The sequence below is a fragment of the Thalassophryne amazonica genome, chromosome 13 (assembly GCF_902500255.1).
Source record: "Thalassophryne amazonica chromosome 13, fThaAma1.1, whole genome shotgun sequence".
NCBI classification, from domain to species: Eukaryota; Metazoa; Chordata; class Actinopteri; order Batrachoidiformes; family Batrachoididae; genus Thalassophryne; species Thalassophryne amazonica.
In genome coordinates this window covers 30,001,076-30,029,029 of record NC_047115.1, presented here as the reverse complement: position 1 = coordinate 30,029,029, position 27,954 = coordinate 30,001,076, and the positions used below count along the sequence as shown (strand labels likewise).

Sequence of the window (27,954 nt, the reverse complement as noted above, 5' to 3'; positions counted from 1 at the left end):
ACACAGAGGTCAAAATTAAAAGACGCTCCAATCATATTGAAAAATATTCCACATTATTTGCCTGATCACAAAGATTCCAAAAAGGTATAGTTTGGACTATCTGTGACTGAATTCTATGGAGTTATGGGATAAAAACAGCAAGAATGGTGACAAAGGTCAGTGTCGGTTTGTACAGGGGTCAAAAGTTAAAGTTGCTCCAATTTTGGTAAAAAGTGATGCAAATTATTAGCTGAGTTAACACGGTTTTAAAAAGGAATAGTTTGGACCATGTATCATCCTTACTTATCACGTAACATATGTCACATGTCATAGAATCCAATAGACGTAGACCTTGTTTGACCTTTACTTTGGAGACCAAGCATTCAACACCGTCAACACTATTCCATTTATTAATCCTATTAGCTCAACCAATAATTTGCATCACTTTTTAACAAAATTGGAGCATCTTTAACGTTTGACCCCTGTACAAACCGACACTGACCTTTGTCACCATTCTTGCTGTTTTTATCTCATAACTCCATATAATTCAGTCATAGATAGTCCAAACTATACCTTTTTGGAATTTTTATGATCAGGCAAATAATGTGGAATATTTTTCAATATGATTGGAGCATCTTTTAATTTTGACCTCTGTGTAATTCGTCAGTTGATCCCTACCTGACCACCGAGTGAAAAGTCAAGTGGCCAGTGGTTTTTTTTTCAAAAGAGGATTGTCTAAGGAGTATTTCTGCCGAATTTGATCTTTTATCACCATTTGCATTTGAACCTCTGGTTCAAAATATTCCAATATACATACCTGATTCCTGTATAGTTCATAGCTATGGTGTTATGAGACATTTTGTTGAGACAAGAATTGTGATTAGTATTAATATGGTAAAATAAAACAGTTGGTGGCCTCTTATATTTTCAGATCTAATGACAAAAGTGAAACTGTGATGTCTGAGAGGGACTCCAGACCCCACAGGGCCGAGGGCCGCATTCCTAACCACCACAAAGAGCATGTGGAATCTAACAGAGATAACAAATGTATCAATAAATGAAACTCACTCTGTATGTGTTGTTCCATTTTATTTAGTCACTGCAAAGAAAGAAAAAAAATTCTGTTTTTTTTTTTTTGGGGGGGGGGGGGGTGCATTTTGTGTTAAAATGAATATCTTGAGTTACATTTTCCAAAACACCCTGTTTCTCACAGGGTTTTTTTTTTTGTGCGCTTTTCTGAGTGTGAGAGAGAAAGAGAGTGAGTGAAAGAGGAAGGGAGGGAGGGAGGAAAGGGAGGAACAGGAGGTTAGTGGGTGAAAGTTGATAAAGTCAAGAGCTGAGCTGTTATGAAAAGGCTCAGATTGTAGTGCAGTAGTACAATCATCATCATCATCTGAAAGTATTTATGATCAAGAAAAACTACATGTTCACACATATGTCGGGGGAAGAATTGATAATCAGCCAATCAATCACTCAACTAACCCATCCCTTGGTTTCCAACCTGGAGTTCAAGCAGCCCCCTTCACCCGGGGGGGCACAAAGATCACAGGGGGTGCCTGAAGTTTTTCCTCAGGCACCCCCTGTGTCATCAAAATTAAAATTTCACATATTAAATGAGGCATGCATTACGAGTCTGTGTCAGCTTCGACATTTTGGCCATATAGCAAGTTTCTGTTTCTAGCACACAGGGGCCTGAGTGGCAAGGATTGGGGTCCTGACATCGCTGGAGAAGGCCGAGAGGACGTGTACATTTCACCTAGCTCCGGTAGATAGATGGTTATTTTAGAGATGTGGGAATAGACCAGCTGTCTGCCTGAGTGGTTGCTATCTGGGACCCAAGGTGATTCCTTGGTGTTGTGGATATGGCAAAGTGCAGCACCAGTGCATGCTCCCACACTCAACTTGACACACCAAATAAAGTCATATAATAAATAAATAATACACTTACTTGAAAAACAAAACTAAAAAGACAATTTTCACAACCAGTCAATTTAGACCAACCAAACATACAATCAACATCAATCAATCAATCAATCAATTTAAGCCAACCAACCATTCAACCAACAACAACCAGTCAATTTAGACCAACCAAACATACAATCAACATCAATCAATCAATCAATCAATCAATTTAAGCCAACCAACCATTCAAACAACAACAACCAGTCAATTTAGACCAACCAACCATTCAACCAACATCAATCAATCAATCAATCAATCAATCAATCAATCAATCAATCAATCAATCAATCAATCAATCAATCTAAGCCAACCAACCATTCAACCAACAACAACCAATCAATTTAGACCAACCAACCATTCAACCAACATCAATCAATCAATCAATCAATCAATCAATCAATCAATCAATCAATCAATCAATCAATCAATCAATCAATCAATCAATTTTTTTATATAGCGCCAAATCACAACAAACAGTTGCCCCAAGGCACTTTATATTGTAAGGCAAGGCCATACAATAATTATGTAAAACCCCAACGGTCAAAACGACCCCCTGTGAGCAAGCACTTGGCTACAGTGGGAAGGAAAAACTCCCTTTTAACAGGAAGAAACCTCCAGCAGAACCAGGCTCAGGGAGGGGCAGTCTTCTGCTGGGACTGGTTGGGGCTGAGGGAGAGAACCAGGAAAAAGACATGCTGTGGAGGGGAGCAGAGATCGATCACTAATGATTAAATGCAGAGTGGTGCATACAGAGCAAAAAGAGAAAGAAACAGTGCATCATGGGAACCCCCCAGCAGTCTACGTCTATAGCAGCATAACTAAGGGATGGTTCAGGGTCACCTGATCCAGCCCTAACTATAAGCTTTAGCAAAAAGGAAAGTTTTAAGCCTAATCTTAAAAGTAGAGAGGGTGTCTGTCTCCCTGATCTGAATTGGGAGCTGGTTCCACAGGAGAGGAGCCTGAAAGCTGAAGGCTCTGCATCCCATTCTACTCTTACAAACCCTAGGAACTACAAGTAAGCCTGCAGTCTGAGAGCGAAGCGCTCTATTGGGGTGATATGGTACTACGAGGTCCCTAAGATAAGATGGGACTTGATTATTCAAAACCTTATAAGTAAGAAGAAGAATTTTAAATTCTATTCTAGAATTAACAGGAAGCCAATGAAGAGAGGCCAATATGGGTGAGATATGCTCTCTCCTTCTAGTCCCCGTTAGTACTCTAGCTGCAGCATTTTGAATTAACTGAAGGCTTTTTAGGGAAGTTTTAGGACAACCTGATAAAAATGAATTACAATAGTCCAGCCTAGAGGAAATAAATGCATGAATTAGTTTTTCAGCATCACTCTGAGACAAGACCTTTCTGATTTTAGAGATATTGCGTAAATGCAAAAAAGCAGTCCTACATATTTGTTTAATATGCGCTTTGAATGACATATCCTGATCAAAAATGACTCCAAGATTTCTCACAGTATTACTAGAGGTCAGGGTAATGCCATACAGAGTAAGGATCTGGTTAGACACCATGTTTCTAAGATTTGTGGGGCCAAGTACAATAACTTCAGTTTTATCTGAGTTTAAAAGCAGGAAATTAGAGGTCATCCATGTCTTTATGTCTGTAAGACAATCCTGCAGTTTAGCTAATTGGTGTGTGTCCTCTGGCTTCATGGATGGATAAAGCTGGGTATCATCTGCGTAACAATGAAAATTTAAGCAATACCGTCTAATAATACTACCTAAGGGAAGCATGTATAAAGTGAATAAAATTGGTCCTAGCACAGAACCTTGTGGAACTCCATAATTAACTTTAGTATGTGAAGAAGATTTCCCATTTACATGTCCGAGGCCATAAGAAGATCATTATATATATATATATATATATATATATATATATATATATATATATATATATATATATATATATATATATATATATATATATATATATATATATATATATGGTTCTCCATTCTTTGCATTCTGAGAAACCATTACTCAACATTATACCCAGTGATCAAAACTTCACACATAGTAGCAGGATGCAAGATGCAAGTGGTACAACCAAGTGTTGGGAATAGTGTAAAGGAACATATGCGCCGCATACAGATTAAAAGTTCCCAAATCCCAATGGGAGACACCGCTGAAGGTGGTTGAGAAGGACAGGGCTAAGGTCCTGTGGGACTTCAAACTCCAGACAGACAAGCAGTTGCGGGCCAACCAGACATAGTGGTGGTTGACAAGAAAAAGAAGACTGCAATTGTGACAGATGTGGCAATCCCGTCCGACAGCAACATCACAAAGAAGGACTGTGAGAAAATCCAGAAGTACCAGGGGCTGGAGGAGCAGCTGGAGCAGACGTGGAAGGTAAAGTCGAAAGTGGTGGTAATAGGAGCACTAGGAGCTGTAACCCTCAAACTGGAAGAGTTCATAGCTTCAGTAGATTCCAGACACAATATCAGAAGACTGTGTAATCATAGGAACAGCTAAGAACCAGAGTGAAGTTGGTTACAAGTTAACAGTTACTTATTCAGACCAACTTAATAATGATACTAATAATATGTAAGTATTATTAAGTAAGTAAGTAAGTAATAGTAATAACAATAAAAAAGCAATGAAAATGATCACAGCTTGATCCACTTTAAATGTTTTTATTTAGATCTACTCCACCCCAGCTCGAAATGTTGAACTGTTTTGTTTCTTTTTTAAACTGTTCATCAGTTATGTAGTAGCGACTTCCCGTAATAGCAATAATAATAATAATAATAATAATAATAATAATAATAATAATGAACACACATAAAAACGTGTACACTTAAAGGGCGACTAAATAGTCGCGCTATTTGGTACAGGTGGGCGGATCGATCCTAATATCGATACCAATGCTATTGAACGATCCTCGTGTAAAAAGATCGATACTCAAGCTTTTTTTCTCTCCCGCATACACTGACTGCTGCACACGCAGATTCATCAAAGTCTACTCTCTGTCTGTAAGAGCAGCGCTGCGCTGTGTCACACAACACGGAGCAGTGCACCCTTGTATTGTGGTTTGTCAGCCCTCTACCTTAGGAGATTTTGTTTTAAGTTGTGTTGAGTGATATTTTTTAAACAAAAATATTGATTGTGATAATAAAGTATTTTGTTGTCATGTACATTGTTCGGCGAAATTCTATCCTTGGTCTTTTGGATCCTTTGGATCTATGAAGCTTAAATATGAAAAAGTATCTGTATCAGTATCGATATCAGCAATACTGGGCCTGTATTTACTTGATATTGGATCAATACCAAAATTCCCGGTATCGCCCACCTCTACTGTTTGGGTGGGGGGAAAAAGCTATATTGGGTTCTGAACCTGCGGTGATTGGATGTTGAACCACAGGCCCAGAAAAGGTGACGTCACAGTGAGAAATAGTGCCTTAATAGACATATCCCAATTATTTTTCGACCGTTTTTGGAAAGTTTATAGATTTTTTTTTCATACAGATATACAATACCGGCTTTTAAATGATACATATGTCATTTCCTGATTAAACATTTTCAATTTAAAAATACTCTCAAGTTTTTAAGAATAAATATAATACGATGGTACACCAGTTAGACACGTTCACTTACCACTTTGTGGACCACGTTCGATTCCCGATGTGTCCGACACCTGATTAGCTCCATTGACTGAAAATAAATGGAGGTTTTTTTTTTTTCGGTCGATTAAGTGTCGATTTACTATATTATGCGTCTCTGTGGATCCATGTGGATGCCATTCATACAAAAAACAAAACAAAATGCAGAATAAGTAATAATAGTATAATAATAATAATAATAATAGTAACTGGTAACCAACTTCATCTGGTCAGTGAGCATACTGCACAGAACCCTCAAAGTCCCAGCCCTCCGGTAGAGGACCTGAATTTGAGGAACATACATACCTGAGGGAGAGTTATACATGAATGTATATGATGTTTCAGGACAAATGCACCAAATGAATCACATGATCGGACACGATAACAGAGTTTGATTGTTTGCTCGCGACTGCCACCTACAGTCGAGTCGCGTGAAGTGCATCAATCCAATCATGGGGGGGGGAAAAAACAAACAGCTCCTGTCTCGTGTTTAAATGTTTTTCGATCTAATCTAACACATGACTGTGGTGTTTATCCACGATGACGGTAAAGTAAAGTTGGTGGTCTGACCACAGACGTTATGTTGACACGGTGTCACGCGGGACGCACTGACCTCCTTCCTGCAGCCAATCACAGGCTCGACAAAACAAACACAACGTTGCGTCACTGTTATTGTGCTCGACGGGGCTCCAGCTGCTGCTTGCACACAGATTTTGCCACCATTTCGGTTCAGTTTGGGTCTCTAAACGTCACTTAAACGAGTGGATATATATCAGGATAATGTCTCTTCAGAAGGATACTTCGCCTGACGAGAGTTTGCAAGGTAAATTATACACACGGCGTTTTGTTTTCAGCTTTAGCCTAGCAGCTAGTCGAATCGCTGTGCGAGTCCGAGGAACGCTTTCATAATTAGATAAAACCTCCTAATTACCGTGGCTAATTAGCGTTCTTTGATTTTGTAAAATAACCAATCACCGGAAAGTAGTGTTTATTTTAGTCCCTTATTAGTCAGGCTAGTTTGTAAAAAAGGTCCATCACCTCAGGGTGACGTGATCATTATTATTATTATTATTATTGTTTCGCCCGTTTGTTTATCTGTGTGTGAACAGACTAACCCACGATTTTTCATGTGTCGTTGTGAAGTTTTTACTGAAGATTCATATCCTGACAGGCAAAAACTGATTCAGTTTTCAAGGTCATAGGTCAAAGGTTAAAGTCAGGCAAAATCTTGAAAAATTGTAAAAATCTCTATCCTTTATCATGGAACGGATTTTCAAAAATTCATAACTGTCAAAGAAGATCGAATTTCTTCCATATTTGAGAGTGTTATGTGGGATGGTATCGTTTATTGCCTGCCAAAGTTTGATCTGGATCTGATCCATATTACAGACTTTGTGACCATTTAAATTTAACATTGAAAACCCCATGTAATGTATATTTTACATTATATCTTAATCAAACATGCCCCAGTCACTCATATTTGAACGTGAGATGCAGAATGGCACTCACTGTTGCCTGGAAAAGTTTGATCCAGATTTTGGATTTTGTGGACATTTGAATTTCATATTGAAAATCCCTTTTGGTGTACATTTTTCATTATATCTCAGTCAAAAGTGCCCCAGTCACTCTCATTTTTCTGTTATGGATTTACCTACACCACCAGAATTGGATGGAGGGTCCAGTTTTATGCCTGTTTGTCTATCTTCCAGTTATCAGATGGAAACCAAGTGCCAAAGAGCATTGATGAATTGTGCATAGCAGCAATAACCAATGTTCTGTGAAAATTATCTGAAAAGAATTCAGAAACTGAAAAAGTTGGGGGAAAAAAAACCCCCTAACACCACAAACAAACTTTGATTCAAGTGCATGAACTAAATACATACTCCTGACATTTGATCACATCTGATTTATCTTATGAAAAGCCACTTCTAACACAGCTTTGACCTTGAACATGTTTTCCAAGTTAAAAATTTGCGGAATTGGTAATTAGTGTTGGCGGAGGTTTGCGCTCTATGCGTGCAGTGCTCTAGATATTTTTATTATTATTAAATGTTATTGTCATCATCATCAGTATAATAACAATAAAAGCCATAGATATTTGTTTGCACATGGTGGGATGCTGCAGACTGTTTAAATCTAGTGTATCATTTGTTAAAGTGCAATTTAAAAAAAGCAACCGTAGCCTTCTGTGGTCACCAGCACCCTGTGATTAGCATCAAGGTTTCACAAGTCACATGCAAACACAAGGCCAAACATGTCCTATTGAGTTATGGTGCTCCTCATATATATTTGTCAGAACTGAAAATTTCAGAGCTCAGTATGCAGTTTCTACAGAGTTAAGTCTGGAAATGTGCATTCACTTACTGATTAATTGACTCCATTAAGCTTTTTAACATGTTAAACATAACAGTATAAAACTAGATGGTCTCAAATTTACTCCGGCTGTCGCTTGTTTAATATGTTACTGTTTGTCTCATTTAAGACAGTTTATTTTCTTGACAACTCTAATTTAAAAGGGTAATGACATTTAAAAACAATGTTTATGTTGGTTTCAAGCTGTTTAAAACCAGCGATGAATACTAAGCCATCTGTTTTTTTGTTGTAGCTTCAAACCTGTTTTAAAATCTAAAACCAGACTGTCTCTAGTTGAAGCACATTTAAACTGCTTTACTACTGGTTTAAAGCTGTTTGAAAGCAGTAAAATAATAAATATCTGGTGGGGAATCTAAGGTTGCAACAAATTTTTATTTTCATATGTGATTAATCAAAAACAATGAACCCATTTATCTGATTGTTTGGTCCATTAAATGTGGGAAAATGGTGTTTTGTTTTTTTTTTTTCCCCCTCGAGGCCAAGATGATGACTTAAGATACTCAGTATTGCCAGAGAGGAGTAAATAAAGTAGTAAAATATATCAGAAAGTGTTCACATTTCTATACCAGTTTTAGGCATCATACAAACAGTTTACTATTATATATGGGTGTTGTAGAACTGTTTATATCCAAGTTAATTTAAAAATAAAGCAGGGGAAAAAAGCAAACAGTGGAACACTGTAAAATGTAGCCTTTTTTTGTCTTCTAGACTTGAACTGTCAATCAATTACCACATTGTTTACACAAAATTGTATATTATTTTTTCCTGTCAGTCACTTAATTGACAAATCATGTCATCTGATAATGTTAAAACTTTTACTGTGCTCTGATTTAAGGTTCCTGGGTTGAGCTGCACTTCAACGGCTCTCGAGCAACAAGTTGTCATGGAAGTCAGGAGCAAATCACCACGTCCAGCCAGGAGGGCGACATGGAGAAAATGCTACTAGATGCACAACATGAGTCAGGCAGGAGCAGCTCCAGAGGAAGCTCACAGTGCAACAGGTTTGTAAAAAGTGAAGAACTTGTCTTTTCCTGGTGGATTTTGTTATGCAGATTTCCAAGAGGTTGTGTTCCTTCTGCTTTACAACAGCCCACTGAGAGCTCAGACGCCACTGCTGGTGTGGAGAGGCTCGGAGGGAAACAGCTCACAGGTACGTCAGCTGGACTGATTTGTAATCAAATTAATTTAATTGCATCTATTTTTGTTGCATAAAAAGTGTATGGTAACAGTAGTAAATATCAGTGGTAGCTCAATTCGGTGCTCACCTAAAAATTGGTGTTTTTAGTCGGATGAAGATTTCCAAGAAAGACGAGGGGAAGTGGAGAACCTGATGAAGAAAAATGCTGATTGGATCTGGGACTGGTCTAGTCGACCCGAGAACAGTCCACCAAAGTATGTAGCCAAATTTGTTAATGTGTGTGTAATTTTTATAGACTTGTTACAGAAACTCTGAATTTTTCCCAGTGGAAAAACTGGTGTTCTTCAGGAATGTGTGCTAGGCTCCCACACTGTTCAGTGCCTGCATGGATTTGGTGTTGGTCAGGTTGATAGAAACCAAACGCTTAGTTGCCTTTGTGGGTGAGGAAAGGTTTACTGAGCTCAACTTTGCAGACGATACTGTGATCTTTGTGGAATAAATGGATACCCAGATTATACTTGAGAAGCTGAGTGAGGAATTCGAGTGTTTGGGTTTGCCATTGTCCTGGATTAAGGCCAAGATCTAGGCTTTCAATGACTTCCTGCACTCGCCCATCAAAAGTGTATCTGTATGCAGAGAGTATTGAACTTGTTGAGACATTTGCTTTTCGTTACAGTAATTCATATCTCTGGGTCCTCAAACTTTGAGATGGAGAGACACTTGGGAAGCGCTTATGGAGTCATGACATCGTGGAATATGTGTTTAGGTATGCTAAAATGTAGGAGAATGAAGGTTCGAGTCTTTAGAGTCCTGGTACATCCTGTCTTACTGTATGGTTGGGAGACTTGTATGCTAACTAGTGACTTAATAGAACAACTAAACTAAACTAGTCTTTTGCACTAGGTCACTTTGGAGGATTCTTGGGTACCACCAGAATGACTTTGTGTCATCTGATCAGTGTTGCCACAGTTACTTTGAAAAAGTAATCCAATTACTGATTACTGATTACTCCTTGAAAAAATAACTTAGTTACTTTGCTGATTACTCAATTGTAAAAGTAACTAAGTTAGATTACTAGTTACTTTTTTAGTTACTTTCCCCAGCTGCCGACAACAACCCTCTGCCACCTCAACATGACAATGATACTTGTTTTGCCAAAACTCACTTTATAGTCACCCTTTCTTGACTTCAATGAAAATAAATACTTGTTTTATAAAAAGTAAAATAAAGACCTATTTCTTGACCTCATATTTAACTGTTGACAGCACTGTAACAATAAAACTTGCGATTTCTAACCTTCATTGTTTATAAATGTAACTATTAAATTCTTTCTAACGTTTTTCTAACATTTAAATTCTCTCTAAACATTTTACTTGTCGAAATTATTATTATTATAAGTAGTATTAACAGTTGTAGTAAAAAAAAAAAAAAAAAGGCTTCAAAACTGGACCTTTAATCTAGGGGTGTTGTGGGGAGGGGGGACACATCCTTGCCCCACGCCCCCATTCCATCTGGATTTGCCCCTGCTTTGGCGTTTGAGCACAAAGAATGGATAACATTTATTTATGCAGAAAACATGACCAGATTTACAGGTAAGAAAATTTTATTGCATTTTCACATCATATGGTCCTCAGAAAGAGAGTTTAGGTGCATTTGAGTGGAAAATAGTGTTAGTTGTTGACGCGTCGCGGAGGAACAGCTGTTTTTAGCAGCAGATACGGAGCGGCCCAGCTCAGAATTCTAAATAAAGGAGAAAAAAGCATAAAAATGTCTTTGGTAAGCTCAGTGCAGGTGTGCTGTTATCACCGCGCTTTAAGAGGTGACGACAAGTCGTAGCTGCTGTAGAAAACCGTGGATGAAAAGCTCACAGCTCGCTTAAAGTGGGCAGTGCAGTCGAACCCCGAACCCCTGCCCACGGACCAAGTTTAATGCTGCTACCGACCCACAATGCAAAAATAATAGTAACGCACAGTGACTTGGAGAAGTAACTTTAATCTGATTACTGATTTGGAAAGATTAACGCGTTAGATTACTCGTTACTAAAAAAAAAGTGGTTAGAGTAACGCGTTACCGGCATCACTGCATCTGAGCACTTACTTAGGGAGCCTGAGATGAGGAGCATCACTTGCAATGCGAGGGAACATCAGCTACGATATTGTGAACACGTAGCAAGTTTTTCTGTAGAATGATCCAGCATACAGGTGCTTCAGTGTTGATGACCCCAGCAGATGACGTTTTCCAAGGTGACGCCCACATTGAACCTGGTTGCAGCAGATGGGCGGTTAATTTTGTGACAGAGGAATAGTTTTCTGCACTGGATAGTTGACATCCAGGACCCGGAGTGGTGGATGCGGTGAAGTGCAGCATCAGGCCTGTAAAATGCAAGGAATGAAGTAGTCCAACCCATCCAGTTTCATATGACAACTCAGAAGCAAAAAATCCTAATATCTTGTAAGTCTCTAAATTAAAAGGGCACATAATGATAATGAACTGGTTAAAATATGGTTAACTTTAATTCACCAGATCAATAGAAAAAGTTTTGCTTTTGCAGTGTATAAAGTTTGTGGGGAATCATCTTTTCACATGCATGATGGGAATTAGGAGCAGATTCTGCTTTTATCTAAATATATGTGAGGGTGAAATTACATTAAATGAGCTTGTCGGTTTCTTTAATTTTCACTGCCTCTGTCTGCTGGACAATGCTGCTTTGTACATTAACATAACGGTCAAAATATCAGAATACAAGTGTTGATGCATCCAGAAAAATGAGTCACACTATACTGTATGTGTGTGTGTGTGTGTATTTTTTTTTTCTCAAATTCAATTGTCCATCTCAGATTAGCTTGATTAGATTTTTTTTAATATATATATATATATATATATATATATATTAGTAATTATAGTTCCTGGAAGGTCAGATGTCTGCATGCAGATGTGTCACTGTGACATTAAGCAGGCACTCATTTATTTTAATGTATTCATTGTAATGAAACATTAATCCTCTTCTCTGTAGGGAGTTCCTGCTGAAGCATCCTAAGCGCTCGACTTCTCTCAGCATCAGGAACACCAGCGTCATGAAGAAGGGAGGTGTCTTCTCTGCTGGCTTCCTGAAGCTTTTCCTTCCCTCATTAATCATCTCTCACATATTTGCGATTGGCCTCGGGTAAGAAACGACATTTAATCTCGTAACTTTGGCGAGGTCTTGAATACCTTCAGGGAATAAGTGTAGGTTTATAGGAGGAACAGAAAGGTGTTGCCTAAAATAAAAAGGAGCTTGAGCACATTTTTGTGTGTAACTTACCCATTTTTTTTTTTTTAAAGGGACCATAATCAGACAACTGACCTGTCATCAGATGACACGTCAAGTGCAATTAATTATATTTCATGTTATGTCAAATCTCTGGGGCAGACTAAACCTTTGTTGCTTCACCAATTAGATCTTTACAAAAAAAAAAAAAAAAATTCCATCTTAAAATCTGGGCAGTCTGCACATTTTTGGTCTATTTTTATTGCTCTGCTCACAGAGGTTGCACGTGTATCGTGCTGCACATGCTCTCTGCATATTTGCATGAAAACAAGTTAGTTGGCTTTAAATTTTAAGAATACTATGCAATAGTACCCACGGGAATGAAGACGGTAAAGGCTAAAGCAGTCTGACATCTGCATCTAATGTCCTTGACCTTCCCCCAAATTAGTGACCTTTGGCTGATTTTTTTTTTTTTTTTTTTAATCCAGTTAAATTGTCGCAACAGTGAGCCTGCAGTGGCCTTCGCCCACTTTGCCTCAATTCGGATGTCGGACTGCCTCAAGTTTAGTGCACAAACAATGTCATGTATATGCGTTGTCTTTAATTTTGATGTGTGCCATTATTACGGTAAACAATTGTGGATTAATTGCTGTATTCTGAGGTAATTGGAGTGTCAACGTAATTGCCCATTTTTGGGATCAATAAAGTTGTCTGAAAACATCATTTGTCGCAGTATAAACTGAAGCCATTGAGATTTTGTTCCAAAATGTTTGGAAAGCTGTGATCTTAATCATTTTCTAAGAGATTTCTGGAGACTTGTTAAATCTTGTTCCCATGAATTTTACAACTTTTTTTTTTTGTCATTTTAGGATATATATTGGGAAGCGCCTGACTGCTCCCCACACCTACTGAGCATACTGGTATTGTGACACCAGGCCACTTTATGACCAGCTTCAACATACCTGAAGGAAGGATTTTGGATGATCCAGGGAGGCATGGCGACACCCCACACTTCAGTTTCCGTGCCCTGCCTGCATCCGCATGTAGCTGAGGATTGGTCATTGCCATCGAACAATCCTAACCCCATCATTATGCAGCAGTGACCAATCCTCTGCTGCAGTTGTTGCTGCACCTGACAACCATTTTGCTGCATCCTGCATGTTATAAAAAAATCATACATCAGTAACTTCTTTCAGCATAGAGAAATTGCTTTTTGATTACAGACTTATCCAGGAAAATGATCAAGCATAATTAACAAATGTGAACCACTGAGTATGGATGAGTATTCAGTATATCCAATAAAAGTGGACCACTAGGCTTTCTGTTGAGCTGTTGGAGGAATATCATCGGAGCTCACTGTTCAAAGGAAAGGACTGCATGCAGATGAACACAATTAAAATTTTATTGAACTTTGGTCAAAATAATAAACAAGTGAATACATTGCCACCATGTTGGGACTCAATGGACAAAGACAATGCATTGTTTTGATATCAGTATGTTTTGTTGCCAACCTTCATTTCTGCATTCACAGCAAGAGATGAGATCCACATTTTGCTTCTTGCAATTTAAATTTGGGTGACATGTCAAATAAGGGCACATTTGAGGCCTGTCTTCAATTTTCTACTTATTACATGATCCAGAGGCACTCACACACAAACTGTGCAATCTTCCTCAATGTGATTTTTTTTAAACCCACTTTCCTCTTTTTAATAGACAGCCACATATAGCAGCAGTGTATGAGGACATAATGACATAAAACAGGAATTAACATATAATGCACGAGTTTTTTTTTCCCTAAATGTTTGGGGATGTAACTTACAGCGGTCACTGATAAAAATTGATATTAAGGCTGCAGATTCCCTTTGTCCTGGGCCCCGTCTTATGCCATGTAATTTTACACAGGCAACCCAAAGTGTTTATTATAATAATAAAAAAAAAACAACCTATAAATTAATCATGACACAAACCTGACAAAACCAAACAGTGGCTTTTAACTCCAAAATAGAATTTCCACTCAATAGGTTTGCTTGAGATCTCCTCAAAAGACAGTGGTGTGACTGGACATTTTCCACCTCTCTACAACGTAAAAACATGCAAAGTAATAAACGTGTTTCAATACATCTAAATTTAAAAAAGCACATCTGTAGTTTGAGTTTCTTTTATTATGTGGATGACAATGTGTACTTGAGTAGATACAGTCAGTGAAGTTATGTTGCCGTAATGACAGGGAGAAAGTAACAGAAGGGACGGGAAAGAAAAAGAAAAAAAGTCCACTTTCCAAATTCATGGCCTCTTCCACCAGTAGTTTGACCTGAATTCATGGCCAATGGGGGAATGTTACAGTTAGGCTTATTGGCCGTTAATCCACGCTTCAGTGGGCCCCCCGCAATCTCTGACAATGTGTTACAACTTTGACAAGACGTCATTTGCAGGGCTTCCAAGAGTTCTGTCGTTAAATCGTGAAATGAAGGCTTAAAATGTCAACACAAACACCAACGTTCAAGAGTTTGACCTCTAGGGAGTGCCATTCCATCAAACAGACCCGAACTGGGCTTTCTGGGTCGGGGAGGGGTGGGAGGGCATGTTGATTGCCCTAATGCCAAAGGCAAAAAACAACCTATGCTCATACTCAAAATAAAACAGGCCTATGGATCAACCTCCTGTGGCAAAAAAAAGACACGTGCTTTCAAATTCTTCACCAGGAGGACAACAAGGCTGTTTCTTCTTATACAGATAGACAAGTAGAGTAGGCTTAACTACACAGGTACGGTAAAAGCCCTATCCTCTGGAGCCTCTAATCTTCTAGTTGATTTTGTCCTGGAAAATGTACAAGTTGTTGGTGGCTGCCACAGCTATCACATTATCTTTGGGGTGCCAGGCAGTGTGGAGGATCTTCTTGTTGAAGTCCAGGCTGTCCACACTGATCTCGTCCTTCTTCCTCTTGCCACCAGTGGACACTTTGCGTGGCTTGAGGGTAGCCCGAGGTTTGCTGCTCTCCCGGGACGCTTCCAGTGTGATGTCCCGCCGAGTGTTACGGTCGAACATTCGGAAGAAGTTGTTGTAGGAGCCAGTCATGATGGCACTGAAAGAGGAAGGAAAAGAAAAATGTGATTGCTGAAGCGTTCACTGAGCGCAAACCTCCATCACAGTTCACACATATCTCGAACTCGTCATACCTCGTCAGTGGATTACAGAGAAACTACTAAACTGATTTTCTTGGGGTACAGTCCAAGGAAGAATTTAAATTTCAATTAGGGGTGGAGCCAGGATTTTCTTATCCAGTAACACTGCAATGTGGGACATTATTCATTAAGGTATATGTAGAGGGATGTTCATATTTGCACTTTTCATTTTTCCCCCTAAAGTTCAGTGCATTCTATTGAGAAATTTATAAAAATTTGGATGCTGCTATGGAAGTCTTGCACTTATTTTGTTTGTTCTCTAATTATTTAGACAGTTCAATAAGGCAGGTAACTGTGAACCTAACTACCTCTTGTGGATTAATAAAGTTGTCTGATTCTGAAAAATCTGCACTCTCTTGCAATCCTAACGAAAAAAAAAAAAAATGAAATCCTGGCTGCAGCTCCTAAACTGAATCCACTCCAAAAGTTAATAGTTTCATCTTTGTCTCAAAGCCCACCATTGTTCCAAGTCTGAAGAAAATCAGTTTAGCCATTTTTGCAGAATCCTGCTAACAGACAAGCAGTGCCGCAAACATCTCCTTGGCGAAGTCAATAAACCTATCCATCAGACATTCAATCTATAATACATCTTGTAAATGATGTCCAAAAAAAGTATAAACACACACAAATATGAAGTGAGGTGAACCCCTCTGCCAAACAGTAAAACCACTTGCCTATCACTGCCATTCCAGCAGCACTCAAACTTGTCAAAGATGCAGTCGTTTTCATACAACGAGCAGAGTTTACTGCGAAGGTATTCATGGACCTAAAGAAAAAAAGTGTAATTTATTTATCCAACAAATGACCTTTTAACTTTCAAAAACATTTTCACATCAGTGTAAAAATAAACCCCCCAGAAAGCAATGTGAAATGTGTTTGAATGTTCTTTTCTATTACATTTACAGAACAGCAGCACAGTCTGCCACCTGCTGCATGGGAGGGCTACTACACAGCAATAGCAATTCGTTCAAGACAATTTCAGTCAGTAAAACAAAATTAAAAGATTACAATAAGAACTGCAGCAGTTTTTTTTAAAGAGAGAATTGGAGCATTTATTCTAAGTAGATTTGCTCAGCTTTTAACATGTAGATGGTGCTGAGGAGGACGAGTACCTGATATGTTTCCACTGGCCTGTTCTCCATGTTGAGGTCCCAAACTTTGACTGAGAGGTAGTCACGTGTCATCATATAGCGCCCGCTGTGACTAAACTTCACATCTGAGATGGAGGAGATAATCTCAGAGAAAAATGATCGGCTGCTTGGATCCTCAGGTTCCTCAAAGACTAAAAGAGAAAAACAAATCCTTCAAAATCACAACAGGTCAACACACACTTGCACATTATGCTAAAAAAAAAAAAGTGATATTTTGAAAATAATTAAACCCATCTTCAGTGATGAAAGTAGAGAAAGGGGAAGAATGGAAGAAAAAAAAAAAAACCCTGATCTTTGTGGTGGACAGGACAGTAAAGTTTGACAATCAGTGAAAAGTTACAAACAATAAAACTGAACAACACGAAGACTCAAACAATACCTAGAGGGTTACAATACAACAAACAAATAAAAAGTCCTTTTCTGGAAAATTTATTTTAACACTGATCTCCACTTTTTTTAAGCATATATGCATAACAATGTAACAACAAATATTAGTACCCAATATTGCTCATTTTCTACAGACTAATCAGTTTTGCTCTGAGTGGCACTACTGACTTCAGACATTAACAGTCAAGAGTGGTGATTTATTGAAATGTTACAAATTGTGATACTTCAAATAGTTATTCATTTGTTATTACTAAATTAGTAAATTATAGCCTCAACATTTACTTTACTGTATTTTTCTTTTTTTACAAAAACAGTCTGGAAACCACAGTTGCTTACTGTATTTTAAGTGAGACAGTACTGTAACTTTTTGCACTAATATGCTGTTTGTTGTATGTTACCATAGGCACACTGAAGAACAGTATAAAGCTGTTAACTCCAGCTGGCAGTAGTTCATTGTAAATGAATACAGAAACTTCTGAGTGTCGCTTTATCTTTTGCTGGTTTCTCCTCTTTTCTTTTTCCTAAACTGGGCATCTGAATACTGACCTTGTCTGTGTTTATTTGGCAAGCGAGGATCAAAAGATTACCCAACCCCTAGCACCATCAACAAAAGTTGTTTTGTATCACACAACTCAGGAAAAAACAACAACATACATTTAGAAATATTATGAAGTGTAATTTATTTGGAAGAAATTCCAGGTATGAGTCACTGACTACTAATTTCATTAGTTGCACTCTGTTAAATGGAAAGTCACTACCTTCCGCCATAAAAACAAAACAAAAACAAAAACAAAACAAAACAACAACTATGTGGTAAACACACACACACTGTCATCTAATGCAGTGGCCAGACAGTGAATGTAACCACGGGACGGAAAAGCTCAGTGCACAAAGGGAGTGTTACTTCATTCGCTACACAAAATACCATTATTCCACCAAACAATAGGGCAGGGCAGGCTCGTTTGAACCCCTTCACGATATTGCGGGATTTGACCACATATGGGGACAACCGGCATGAACATGGCAGAGAATCCCCGGGTGGAGTGTGGGAGTTTCATCACAAACCATTCAGCCCAGCTCAGTTAACTTAAAAGCATACTCGCCGTCACCTAGCGGACCTGCCGGTTTAAGATGGTTTCCACTGAAACCCCCATCCACCGAATAGTTTACGCTACTCTCACACTCCACCCACAAACAGTGTCAGTTGTAACAGGAAATTGGTGTAGTGTTTTGTTTTTCTGTTGCAATCACTGAAGCAGTCGTGAAAGGTGCAGTTTTTTTTTCTGGTTCCCAGGGGAGAATCCTATATGACATAAATGGGAGCGGTCGTGTCAGTGAGTGTTAGCCTACACAGCTAACCAGAATAGCTGCGGTCTCTTGCCTGCACAACCGCTTTGAGACGCTTGAGCTCCGGGTCATAAACCGCAACACATGTCCATTTTCCACAGCATAATCACTTTTCCTTTACAATTTCTCTTTGTGTGTAATTTGCCCAAAAACTCAAAGTGCCGTGTTTCTGTCCCCAGAAGTAAAGAAATTACATCATATGTGTCATATTTTACCCCTTTAGCGCCCGCCCTCAAATAAAACTGTGCTGCCCAATTACACAGAAAACAGCCATTGGCTGTGCAGAAAAACCTTAACACTGCAGACAGACTTATGCTGCATTCACATGTTCAAGGTAGAAAACCAGATATATCAGTCAATATAGCAAAACAGGAGCAGACGATAGCTGATAGTGTTAAATACAATTGTTTTCATATGGTATTTAGTCAAACTATATTTAAGCTATAATAAAAAGATATAATGCAGTTTAAGCATTCTGTACAACATCTACATCATAAACAACCTTTCATGTGTAGTTCATTATGCGTGCCTGTGTCCATAGCGAAGGCAGCACTTGGTGCAGTAGCTTTTTGTGTAGGTAAACCTCCCCCTCACTTGAGAACATGTATCTTAGATGATGTGTTAGGCCAGCCTTTCTCAAAGAGTGGTCTGCGGACGACTGGTGGTCTGTTATTGGTAAAATATATTTTACCTTAGAAGTGTTTCTCAAATTGTTTAAAAAGTATTCCAAAGTGTAATAGATGGTAACATACTGTTGTAATGGTAAGCAGTCATGTTTTAGGATATTTAAGGAATTAGGTGGTCTGTGATTTTATTTATTTTTTTGTACATTTTATTATTCATTTATTTTAATCATTTAAATGATCCTTAGCTTGAAAAAAATTTGAGAAACACTGCAGGAGGCCAAATACCTGCACAAGTCATATTATTACAAAGGAGGTATGACTACTGCAATGTTCTATTTTCTTGTTTACCGCAGTCCAGCATTAGGGCTCTCCAACTGGTTTAAAATGCTGCAGCCAGACTTTTGACAGGAAGCAGAACGTTCAACCACATTACACCCATTTTGGCATCCCTTCACTGGCCTCCTGTCCCAGTGAGATCAGATTTTAAGGTTCTGCAACTAGTCTATAAAATTGTTCACGGACTGGCACCTCCCTACCTAGCTGACCCTACGTACCGGCCCGTGCTTTGTGTTCTCAGGGTGCAGGACTACTTTGTGTCCCTAGGTTGAATAAGAAGTCTGCGGGTCATAGAGCTTTCTCTTATCGTGCCCATGTTCTGTGGAATGAAGCATCAACAACAGATTCTGTGGAGACTTTCAAGTCCAGACTTAAGATGCACTTATTTTCACTTTTGTATGGCTAGAATACTGGCATAGTATAGTTCTACACATTTTACTCTTTATTCATTTTATTAGGAAACAGAGCGTGCCGCAGCCTCAACTTTACTTAAATTCTGGGTCTTGTAGTGAAGCTTAGGGATAGTGGCTGGCAATCACCTTAGTATTTCTCGTATTTCTTGTTGTTTAATGCTGGCAAATTATACTGTATTTCTTGTTTTTCTGATGCCTGATTAAATTTTTTCTCTCTGTTTAAGGTGTAGCTCCATCCAGAGATGGGTGTGGTATTTGTGCCGGAGACCCTCCTGTCCTGTGCACCAACTGCATTTCCTGTATATTCGTTTGTGAATTGTTCTGTAATTTATGTCTGTAGCATGGCCCAAGCAGAGGGTCACCCCTTTGAGTCTGGTCTGTTTGAGGTTTCTTCCTCAGAGGGAGTTTTTCCTTACCACTGCTGCTCTGGGGGTTAGTAAAGTTCGACCTTACTTGTGTGAAGCGCCTTGAGGCAACTCTGTTGTGATTTGGTGCTATATAAATGAAAATAAACTGAAATTTAAATAAATTGAGGTATTCGGTCATTCTAACGTTAGACGTTACCACAGCATTATGAGATGCGAGTGACTTCTAAAAGATAAGACAAATCAATCACTGTTTTAAGGCACTCTCCTTAAAGTCTTGCTCATGTCATCCACCAATCTGAAAACAAAAACTTCAGGAGGTGCATGCTGCCACCTACTGTATCTAAGTGTGTGGAATCGCAGCATTAATTATTTTAAGTTAACACAGTACAGAACATGAAACAATAAAATAATTAAAATTAAGAACTACCGGGAAATGGCACAAGTTTGGTATTTTTAGCACAATCACACAGCACTTTGTGAGCGCTGTAATTTATTTATTACATAAAACCAACACACTGATGCACTGATTCCAGCTCTGGGCTCTGATGGTTCCTTAAAGAATGTCAACATTGTGTAAATGCTACATTAATTTCTCTTTGCAATATCAGAAATTGCTCCCATTTACCTGATATAGAATCTAATGTTTCTACACACGAATAATTTTTTTGTTGTTATTTTTTGCTTCCCATTGTTAAAAGGTGTAACATTTGGATTGTTCTTTGTCCTTGATGCTGCAGCAAACAGAAAACTTTGAAAATTTCACATTTGTCTGTCATCGCCTCATGGAAAACATATCCAGTTTCCCTTTTGGCAGATACGACCAACATGTGAACATTGCATTATGCAAATGAGGCTGGTGCAACATTTATGCACTGCATTTATCAAATGTGCCAAGTGATGGTCTAGTGGATAAGAGTTGGGCTTCAGACCAGAGGATCTTCGGTTCAAACCCCAGCCAAAAAGCAGAAAATCACTAAGGGCCCCTGGGCAAGGTCCTTAAATCCCCAAGTTGCTCCCAGTGTGTAGTGAGCATGTCTCTGTGAATTTGAGGCATAACTGTAAAGCACATATACATACACACACATATACATATACACACTCAAAAATATAAACGCAACACTTTTGGTTTTGCTCCCATTTTGTATGAGATGAACTCAAAGATCTAAAACTTTTTCCACATACACAATATCACCATTTCCCTCAAATATTGTTCACAAACCAGTCTAAATCTGTGATAGTGAGCACTTCTCCTTTGCTGAGATAACCCATCCCACCTCACAGGTGTGCCATATCAAGATGCTGATTAGACACCATGATTAGTGCACAGGTGTGCCTTAGACTGCCCACAATAAAAGGCCACTGAAAGGTGCAGTTTTATCACACAGCACAATGCCACAGATGTCGCAAGATTTGAGGGAGTGTGCAACTGGCATGCTGACAGCAGGAATGTCAACCAGAGCTGTTGCTCGTGTATTGAATGTTCATTTCTCTACCATAAACCGTCTCCAAAGGCGTTTCAGAGAATTTGGCACGACATCCAACCAGCCTCACAACCGCAGACCATGTGTAACCACACCAGCCCAGGACCTCCACATCCAGCATGTTCACCTCCAAGATCGTCTGAGACCAGCCACTCGGACAGCTGCTGAAACAATCGGTTTGCATAACCAAAAAATTTCTGCACAAACTGTCAGAAACCGTCTCAGGGAAGCTCATCTGCATGCTCGTCGTCCTCATCGGGGTCTCGACCTGACTCCAGTTCGTCGTCGTAACGTGGGCAAATGCTCACATTCGCTGGCGTTTGGCACATTGGAGAGGTGTTCTCTTCATGGATGAATCCCAGTTCACACTGTCCGGGGCAGATGGCAGACAGCGTGTGTGGCGTCGTGTGGGTGAGCGGTTTTCTGATGTCAATGTTGTGGATCGAGTGGCCCGTGGTGGCGGTGGGGTTATGGTATGGGCAGGCGTCTGTTATGGACGAAGAACACAGGTGCATTTTATTGATGGCATTTTGAATGCACAGAGATACCGTGACAAGATCCTGAGGCCCATTGTTGTGCCATACATCCAAGAACATCACCTCATGTTGCAGCAGGATAATGCACGGCCCCATGTTGCAAGGATCTGTACACAATTCTTGGAAGCTGAAAATGTCCCAGTTCTTGCATGGCCGGCATACTCACCGGACATGTCACCCATTGAGCATGTTTGGGATGCTCTGGACCGGTGTATACGACAGCGTGTAACAGTTCCTGCCAAAATCCAGCAACTTCGCACAGCCATTGAAGAGGAGTGGAGCAACATTCCACAGGCCACAATTGACAACCTGATCAACTCTATGTGAAGGAGATGTGTTGCACTGCATGAGGCAAATGGTGGTCACACCAGATACTGACTGGTATCCCCCCCAATAAAACAAAACTGCACCTTTCAGAGTGGCCTTTTATTGTGGGCAGTCTAAGGCACACCTGTGCACTAATCATGGTGTCTAATCAGCATCTTGGTATGGCACACCTGTGAGGTGGGATGGATTATCTCAGCAAAGGAGAAGTGCTCACTATCACAGATTTAGACTGGTTTGTGAACAATATTTGAGGGAAATGGTGATATTGTGTATGTGGAAAAAGTTTTAGATCTTTGAGTTCATCTCATACAAAAGGGGAGCAAAACCAAAAGTGTTGCGTTTATATTTTTGTTGAGTGTATGTATGTGTATATTATATACACACACAGTCCATTTCCATGTCAACTTTTTTTACAACACTTCGACAGATGTACTTACACTTTGAGTGTCTATCACAGAGCGCTGCTGCTCTCATGTCACACAGGCGGATGGTGCCTTTGCTACTGCTGTACACAAATACATTACACTGGTGTGGATGGCACTCGGCAGCTGTGATTACTTCTGTCAGTTCCTCCATGTTGGCGGGCTTGATGTCTACAATATCTGGGAGCACACTGTTAAGGAATTAGCAGCCTTGTGTACGTTCACAGTGCAGACACAATTAAGCCCGCGTTAGGCCACATGTCTAAGATTCACTCGCTGTTCAAGAAAAAGGATACTAAAACTTCTGTCTGTGATTTCCAAGTGCCATAGATTTATTCTTAGGTCATCTGCAGAGAGGTACGTTTCATGATCACTATTTACAGAAATGGAATTAATGTGATAGGTGTGTGCATTTGCAAAGATCCTCCGCGGGCTTGCTTCTACCATTAGATCCATTGGCATCAGTACTGGTACCTGAGTGGAAGAGGGGGGGGGGAAATATAAATTAAAAAAGAAGTTGTTTAAAAGATACTACTGAAGAGTCAAAAATATTCTCCAACAAACCCGTAAAGAGGTGATTCTAAAGGGATCTCTGATTCGTCCGTCTTCCTCTTTCAGGTTGTAACCTTCTGCTCGTTTATCCCTTTCACTTATTTTCCACAATTTGATAGTTTTATCTAAACAAAAACAGAACAGAGTTTCAAATTATGAAAAACAATAACTCTGCAATAGTTTGGACCCCCCCCACCATCATGAAATCTGCAGAAAAAAAAATATGATCCTACCATTCGTAGAAAGTAGAAAGTGAGCAGCATTTTGTTGGGGTAGCCATCTTATTTTATTAATTTTTTCCTCAATTTCTAAACTTTTCAAATAGTCAAATTCTGGCTCATGACTCTGAAAAGTGCTATAGACGTTGTACTCCCCACGCAGGTGTGGACGATTCTTAGACTGGGAGGACGACAGGAATGAAAAACAAAAATAAAAAATAGGTCAGCACATAATGCTAGTGACAGTTTGTGAAATGGTCCATCATTCTGGATGAGTCTCACCTCTTGTTCATGTTGAAATATCACTACTCTGCCTCCTTTATCTCCAGTTGCAAGCAAGTCTCCAGAATAGTTGAATTCGACTGTAGATATTATGTCAGCTGCAAACAAACACAAAGGAATGGATCAGCTGTCAAGTGCACCAATTTAATGACAGAAGGAAACTATGTTGTTTTGCACATTTGCATTAATTCCAGTTCTACATGCAAAGGCGGGCACTTCCAATTCACAACTATCTGGTAACAACAATCAATCCATTCAGCTTCAACTGCATTAAAGCTGGGAAACAACATCTCAGTAAATACACATTTTTCACAACACATACAGGAAAAGCACCATCAATTAAACTGAGTGTTTATTAAAATCAATCAACCTCCACTGTGCCCAGAACATGTTTAATATCACAACTTGAAAGATAGATTTCATCTGATAACCTCACAATTGTATCTCAACACACGCAAAACTTGTTGTACTTGTAATTACTTTATCTTAATAGAACTAGAAGCAACACATCCTTGCTACAAATTAAACTTGAATAAAATGTATTTTAATAAGAGCGCAACCTATCTTAACAAGAATTTTATGGATTTTCTTCAGACATTCTGAACATCCAAGGGAGATCAACTGTGGATTGACAAGCATTTATTTTTATTTTCACTGTTACAGATCATAACCCAGAAGACCGATTATCAAAATCTGCATCAAAGTGAGAATGCACGGTTCGCATGTACATTGGGGGTGTCATGTATCACGAAAGCCATGGTTCGGTTACATGTTTTTTTTTACCCAGGGATCAGCTCATTTTTTGGATCAGCTTACAAAACACAAGAAAAAAAATAGTAATGAAAATAAGGAACTTCTGCTTGTGGTTCTCAAAGCAAAACAACACGTGTCCCACGTTTTACATATTTCAAAACAAAATAATTTTTTTAAATTGCACTATGAGCCATATCGGTGAATAAACATAGCCTTAGTTAAAAACAAACAAAAAAACAAAACAGAAGTACACACACACACACACACACACACACACACACACACACACACACACACACACACACACACACACACACACACACACACACACACACGATAAAAACAAACAAAAAAGCAAAAACATTTAACCCCAGTAAGAAATGAGGATGTTTATACTGTCTGATGAGGAAAATAACAATAATAATTTTAATTGTAACCCTTTCAGGATAAATACATGCATCCCACCCATAAGCAGATGCTCGGAAATGCATGTTATTTTTGCGGAGATGTGGACTTTCAGCCACCTCAGTTGTGCACACGCTTTGAGTGCACCACTTGGTTCAGTGGGGTCAAGGCTGCACAGGGAAAAGACAACTCTTGACATGAACAGAGATTCTTTTTGCACCGGCCATATCTGTTTGCAGAAGGGCACACGACTGTCCAGGCTGCGTGAGTGCACAGCGACAGCGGGAGCTACAGTCTCTCCACAAGACTGTTTTGTTTTTTGTTTTAAACAGGCTGTTTGCTGCCTTTCCTCCACTCAGACTGTGATTTTACCGTAGCTGCATCAATATTAACGCAGTTGTCACATTAACAACAGTCTCTCAGTTGTATCTATTATTGTATTTTTGTAGTTTTTAAATACCGTACTCATCAGAACGCTTAGGGTGTTACACGTTAAATTCTGTCCGAAGAGGGAGTAGGTGTATGCAAGAATGAGATGAATATTATGCTCATCGGAATGCCCATTTCAATAAAATGTCTGATTTCACCACAAATAACACACCCATTTAGCACCAGATCTGTTCAGCTTTGTGCACAACATCTGTACTGCAAACTCTCAAACTAGTATCATTGTCACGTGACTACTACTTGTGTACGCCGATGATGTCATCACAGGTAAAATGTGGAAACAATGAGGAAAAACATTAGGGGGGAGGTCGATTCATGTCCGAATCGCGATTCTTAATCGATCCAAAATGTCCAAGAATAGATTTTTAAAAAGCATTTTTTAAAACATTTTCTTGCTTACTCGCTGCGTGTACTGTTTGTCAGGCAACGGCTTCCGTATGACAGCGTCCCTGTAAGGGGAGGGTCCGGTGTGCTTCAAACATTCATGAGCTGCAGCTTAGCATGGCGGACGAAGAGCTAATTCAGCCAGCACCGTCTTTGCTTAAGGCAAATATTTGGGCGCATTTTGGATTTTATTATTTCCTGCGTAAGAAGGAGCTTGACATGACTTATGCAGTGTGCAAAATCTGCAAAATGAAAATCAAGTACTTTGGAAACACTTCAAATCCGCAAGCCCACATGCTACGCTATCACCCAGAGCTAAAAGAGGGGAGCAGCGGTATCTGCCAACTACTGACCAGCGCTTCGCTAAGCTGCCAGCCAACTCCGAACGAGCAAAGCAGATAAGTAAATTTACATCTAGAATGACTTGATTAACCATGTAAAGCTGCATTTTCTTAAACATAAACATTTTTACGTAATATAACTATTTCTCAGAGCTCTTTGAATCGAAAATCAATTCTGAATCACATTCTCACCCCAAGAATCGGAATCGAATTGAATCGTGAGTTGTTGTACGATTCACATCTCTAAAAAACATGGTGAAAACTCATTTTTTGCTTTGGGATCATGAAATTAATTTATTTTAGGGTGTGCATTTAATCAACTTTTATTAAATAATTTTTACAGCCTCTATCCCACTTCCAGCAGTGTTAGTTTGTCTAAGTCTTACTCGGTTGACTAGCAAAGAGTTCAAGTGTTAGCTGCCTTCTGAAGCTCACCCTCAGAAATAATTTACATTTTTATCAGCTTTTTGTTTGTGTAAATGTGTAACTGTGCTTTTTATTTGCTGCTGCCAATCTTGGCCAGGACTCCCCTGGAAATAGGGATGAAAGTGGTGAAAAATGAAAAAAGCTGAAACCCAAAATTACTAGAGGGGGTCTGTGGGCATTACCAGCTGGTAACTGGCTTTATACATCTGGGTATGCCCATTTACACCGGACTAAGACCTATAAGATAAAGACATATTGTCAACTCTTGCAAGTCTTGGTTGATCCCTGTTGTGATTTGTTATTTGCGTTACACCAAACTTGCATTGCAACTGAATTGTTCGAGTGAAAAATGTGTTAATATCCACAAGCAATGATGCAACCCCATGCAGAGTCAATTGAGAGTCTATTATGACCCGTAAGATCAAGTTGAGACATGAGAGTTTATCAAGACCAATTATGAGACCAGTGTATCTGTTAAGCGGCCACACAGCTTGTGCAAGTGTTTTAAACAGTTCAATACACTCGCACACCTGTGTGAGACTGATGGGGAGTGATGGAGACCAAGAGAAATCTTTTTCCCACCATGAAGACCCCACTGTGACCAGTCTGCAACCCCAGTGGGAGTCTGTGAGAGTGACTGTGCGCAGTGGCCATTTTTTGATCGCACCTCGGTTACGGACTCTTTAAACGGGGTGTTAACTCTGATGTGTGGACTGCAGACAGACAGGCGTGCACATTGCAGCTTCTTCCGTGAACCTGGCCTTTATTTCTCACTTTCAGCAACACATGCATTTCACAGTATCAGGCTGGTAGCTAGCACTCGGAAACCGGCCGCTGCAGGCTGGACATGCAATTCAGTCGCAGACACTAAATCACTCGTGCTGGTCCCGTTCATAAAAAAAGGAACCATGCACACACTGCTAACACAGAAGGAGCTTAAGAACACTTCATTTCCCATAACAGAGAGTGGGCTTTATGCATACATTACTCACAAGACCAACCTCTTAGGGCAACAGCTAAGCCTGTAACTAACTAAATACACACACACACACACACACACACACACACACACACACACACACACACACACACACACACACACACACACACACACACATATACACACACACCCATACACACACACATATACACACACACCCATACACACACACACACACACACCCATACACATATACACACACACACCATACACACACACACACCCATACACATATATACACACACACACACACACACACCC

General features: G+C 39.4%; 2 protein-coding genes and 1 long non-coding RNA gene across 3 annotated transcripts in view; 2 read left to right on the top strand and 1 right to left on the bottom strand.

The window, feature by feature from the left end:
• Positions 1-6,219: 6,219 nt before the first annotated feature.
• On the top strand, positions 6,220-13,771 carry bnip4 (BCL2 interacting protein 4). The gene is made up of 6 exons (XM_034184885.1): positions 6,220-6,374; positions 8,760-8,925; positions 9,014-9,074; positions 9,210-9,316; positions 12,076-12,225; positions 13,179-13,771. The coding sequence occupies exons 1-6, from the start codon at positions 6,332-6,334 to the stop codon at positions 13,219-13,221; spliced, it is 570 nt and encodes a 189-aa protein (XP_034040776.1). The 5' UTR covers positions 6,220-6,331; the 3' UTR covers positions 13,222-13,771.
• A 532-nt stretch (positions 13,772-14,303) lies between these two features.
• The window catches only part of ppp2r2d (protein phosphatase 2, regulatory subunit B, delta), a 29,585-nt gene continuing 15,934 nt past the window's right edge, over positions 14,304-27,954 (bottom strand). Inside the window, exons 3-10 of the mRNA XM_034184879.1 lie at positions 23,938-24,035; positions 23,671-23,836; positions 23,450-23,562; positions 23,182-23,359; positions 22,901-23,065; positions 16,604-16,773; positions 16,166-16,257; positions 14,304-15,391 (exon numbers count right to left, since the gene is read on the bottom strand). Of these exons, the coding sequence (XP_034040770.1) occupies positions 15,112-15,391; positions 16,166-16,257; positions 16,604-16,773; positions 22,901-23,065; positions 23,182-23,359; positions 23,450-23,562; positions 23,671-23,836; positions 23,938-24,035 (1,262 nt within the window). The 3' untranslated portion in view covers positions 14,304-15,111. The remainder of the gene's footprint in view (positions 15,392-16,165; positions 16,258-16,603; positions 16,774-22,900; positions 23,066-23,181; positions 23,360-23,449; positions 23,563-23,670; positions 23,837-23,937; positions 24,036-27,954) is intronic.
• The window catches only part of LOC117523387, a 17,349-nt gene continuing 4,747 nt past the window's right edge, over positions 15,353-27,954 (top strand). Inside the window, exons 1-2 of the long non-coding RNA XR_004564490.1 lie at positions 15,353-15,478; positions 27,657-27,659. This is a non-coding gene — a long non-coding RNA (uncharacterized LOC117523387). The remainder of the gene's footprint in view (positions 15,479-27,656; positions 27,660-27,954) is intronic.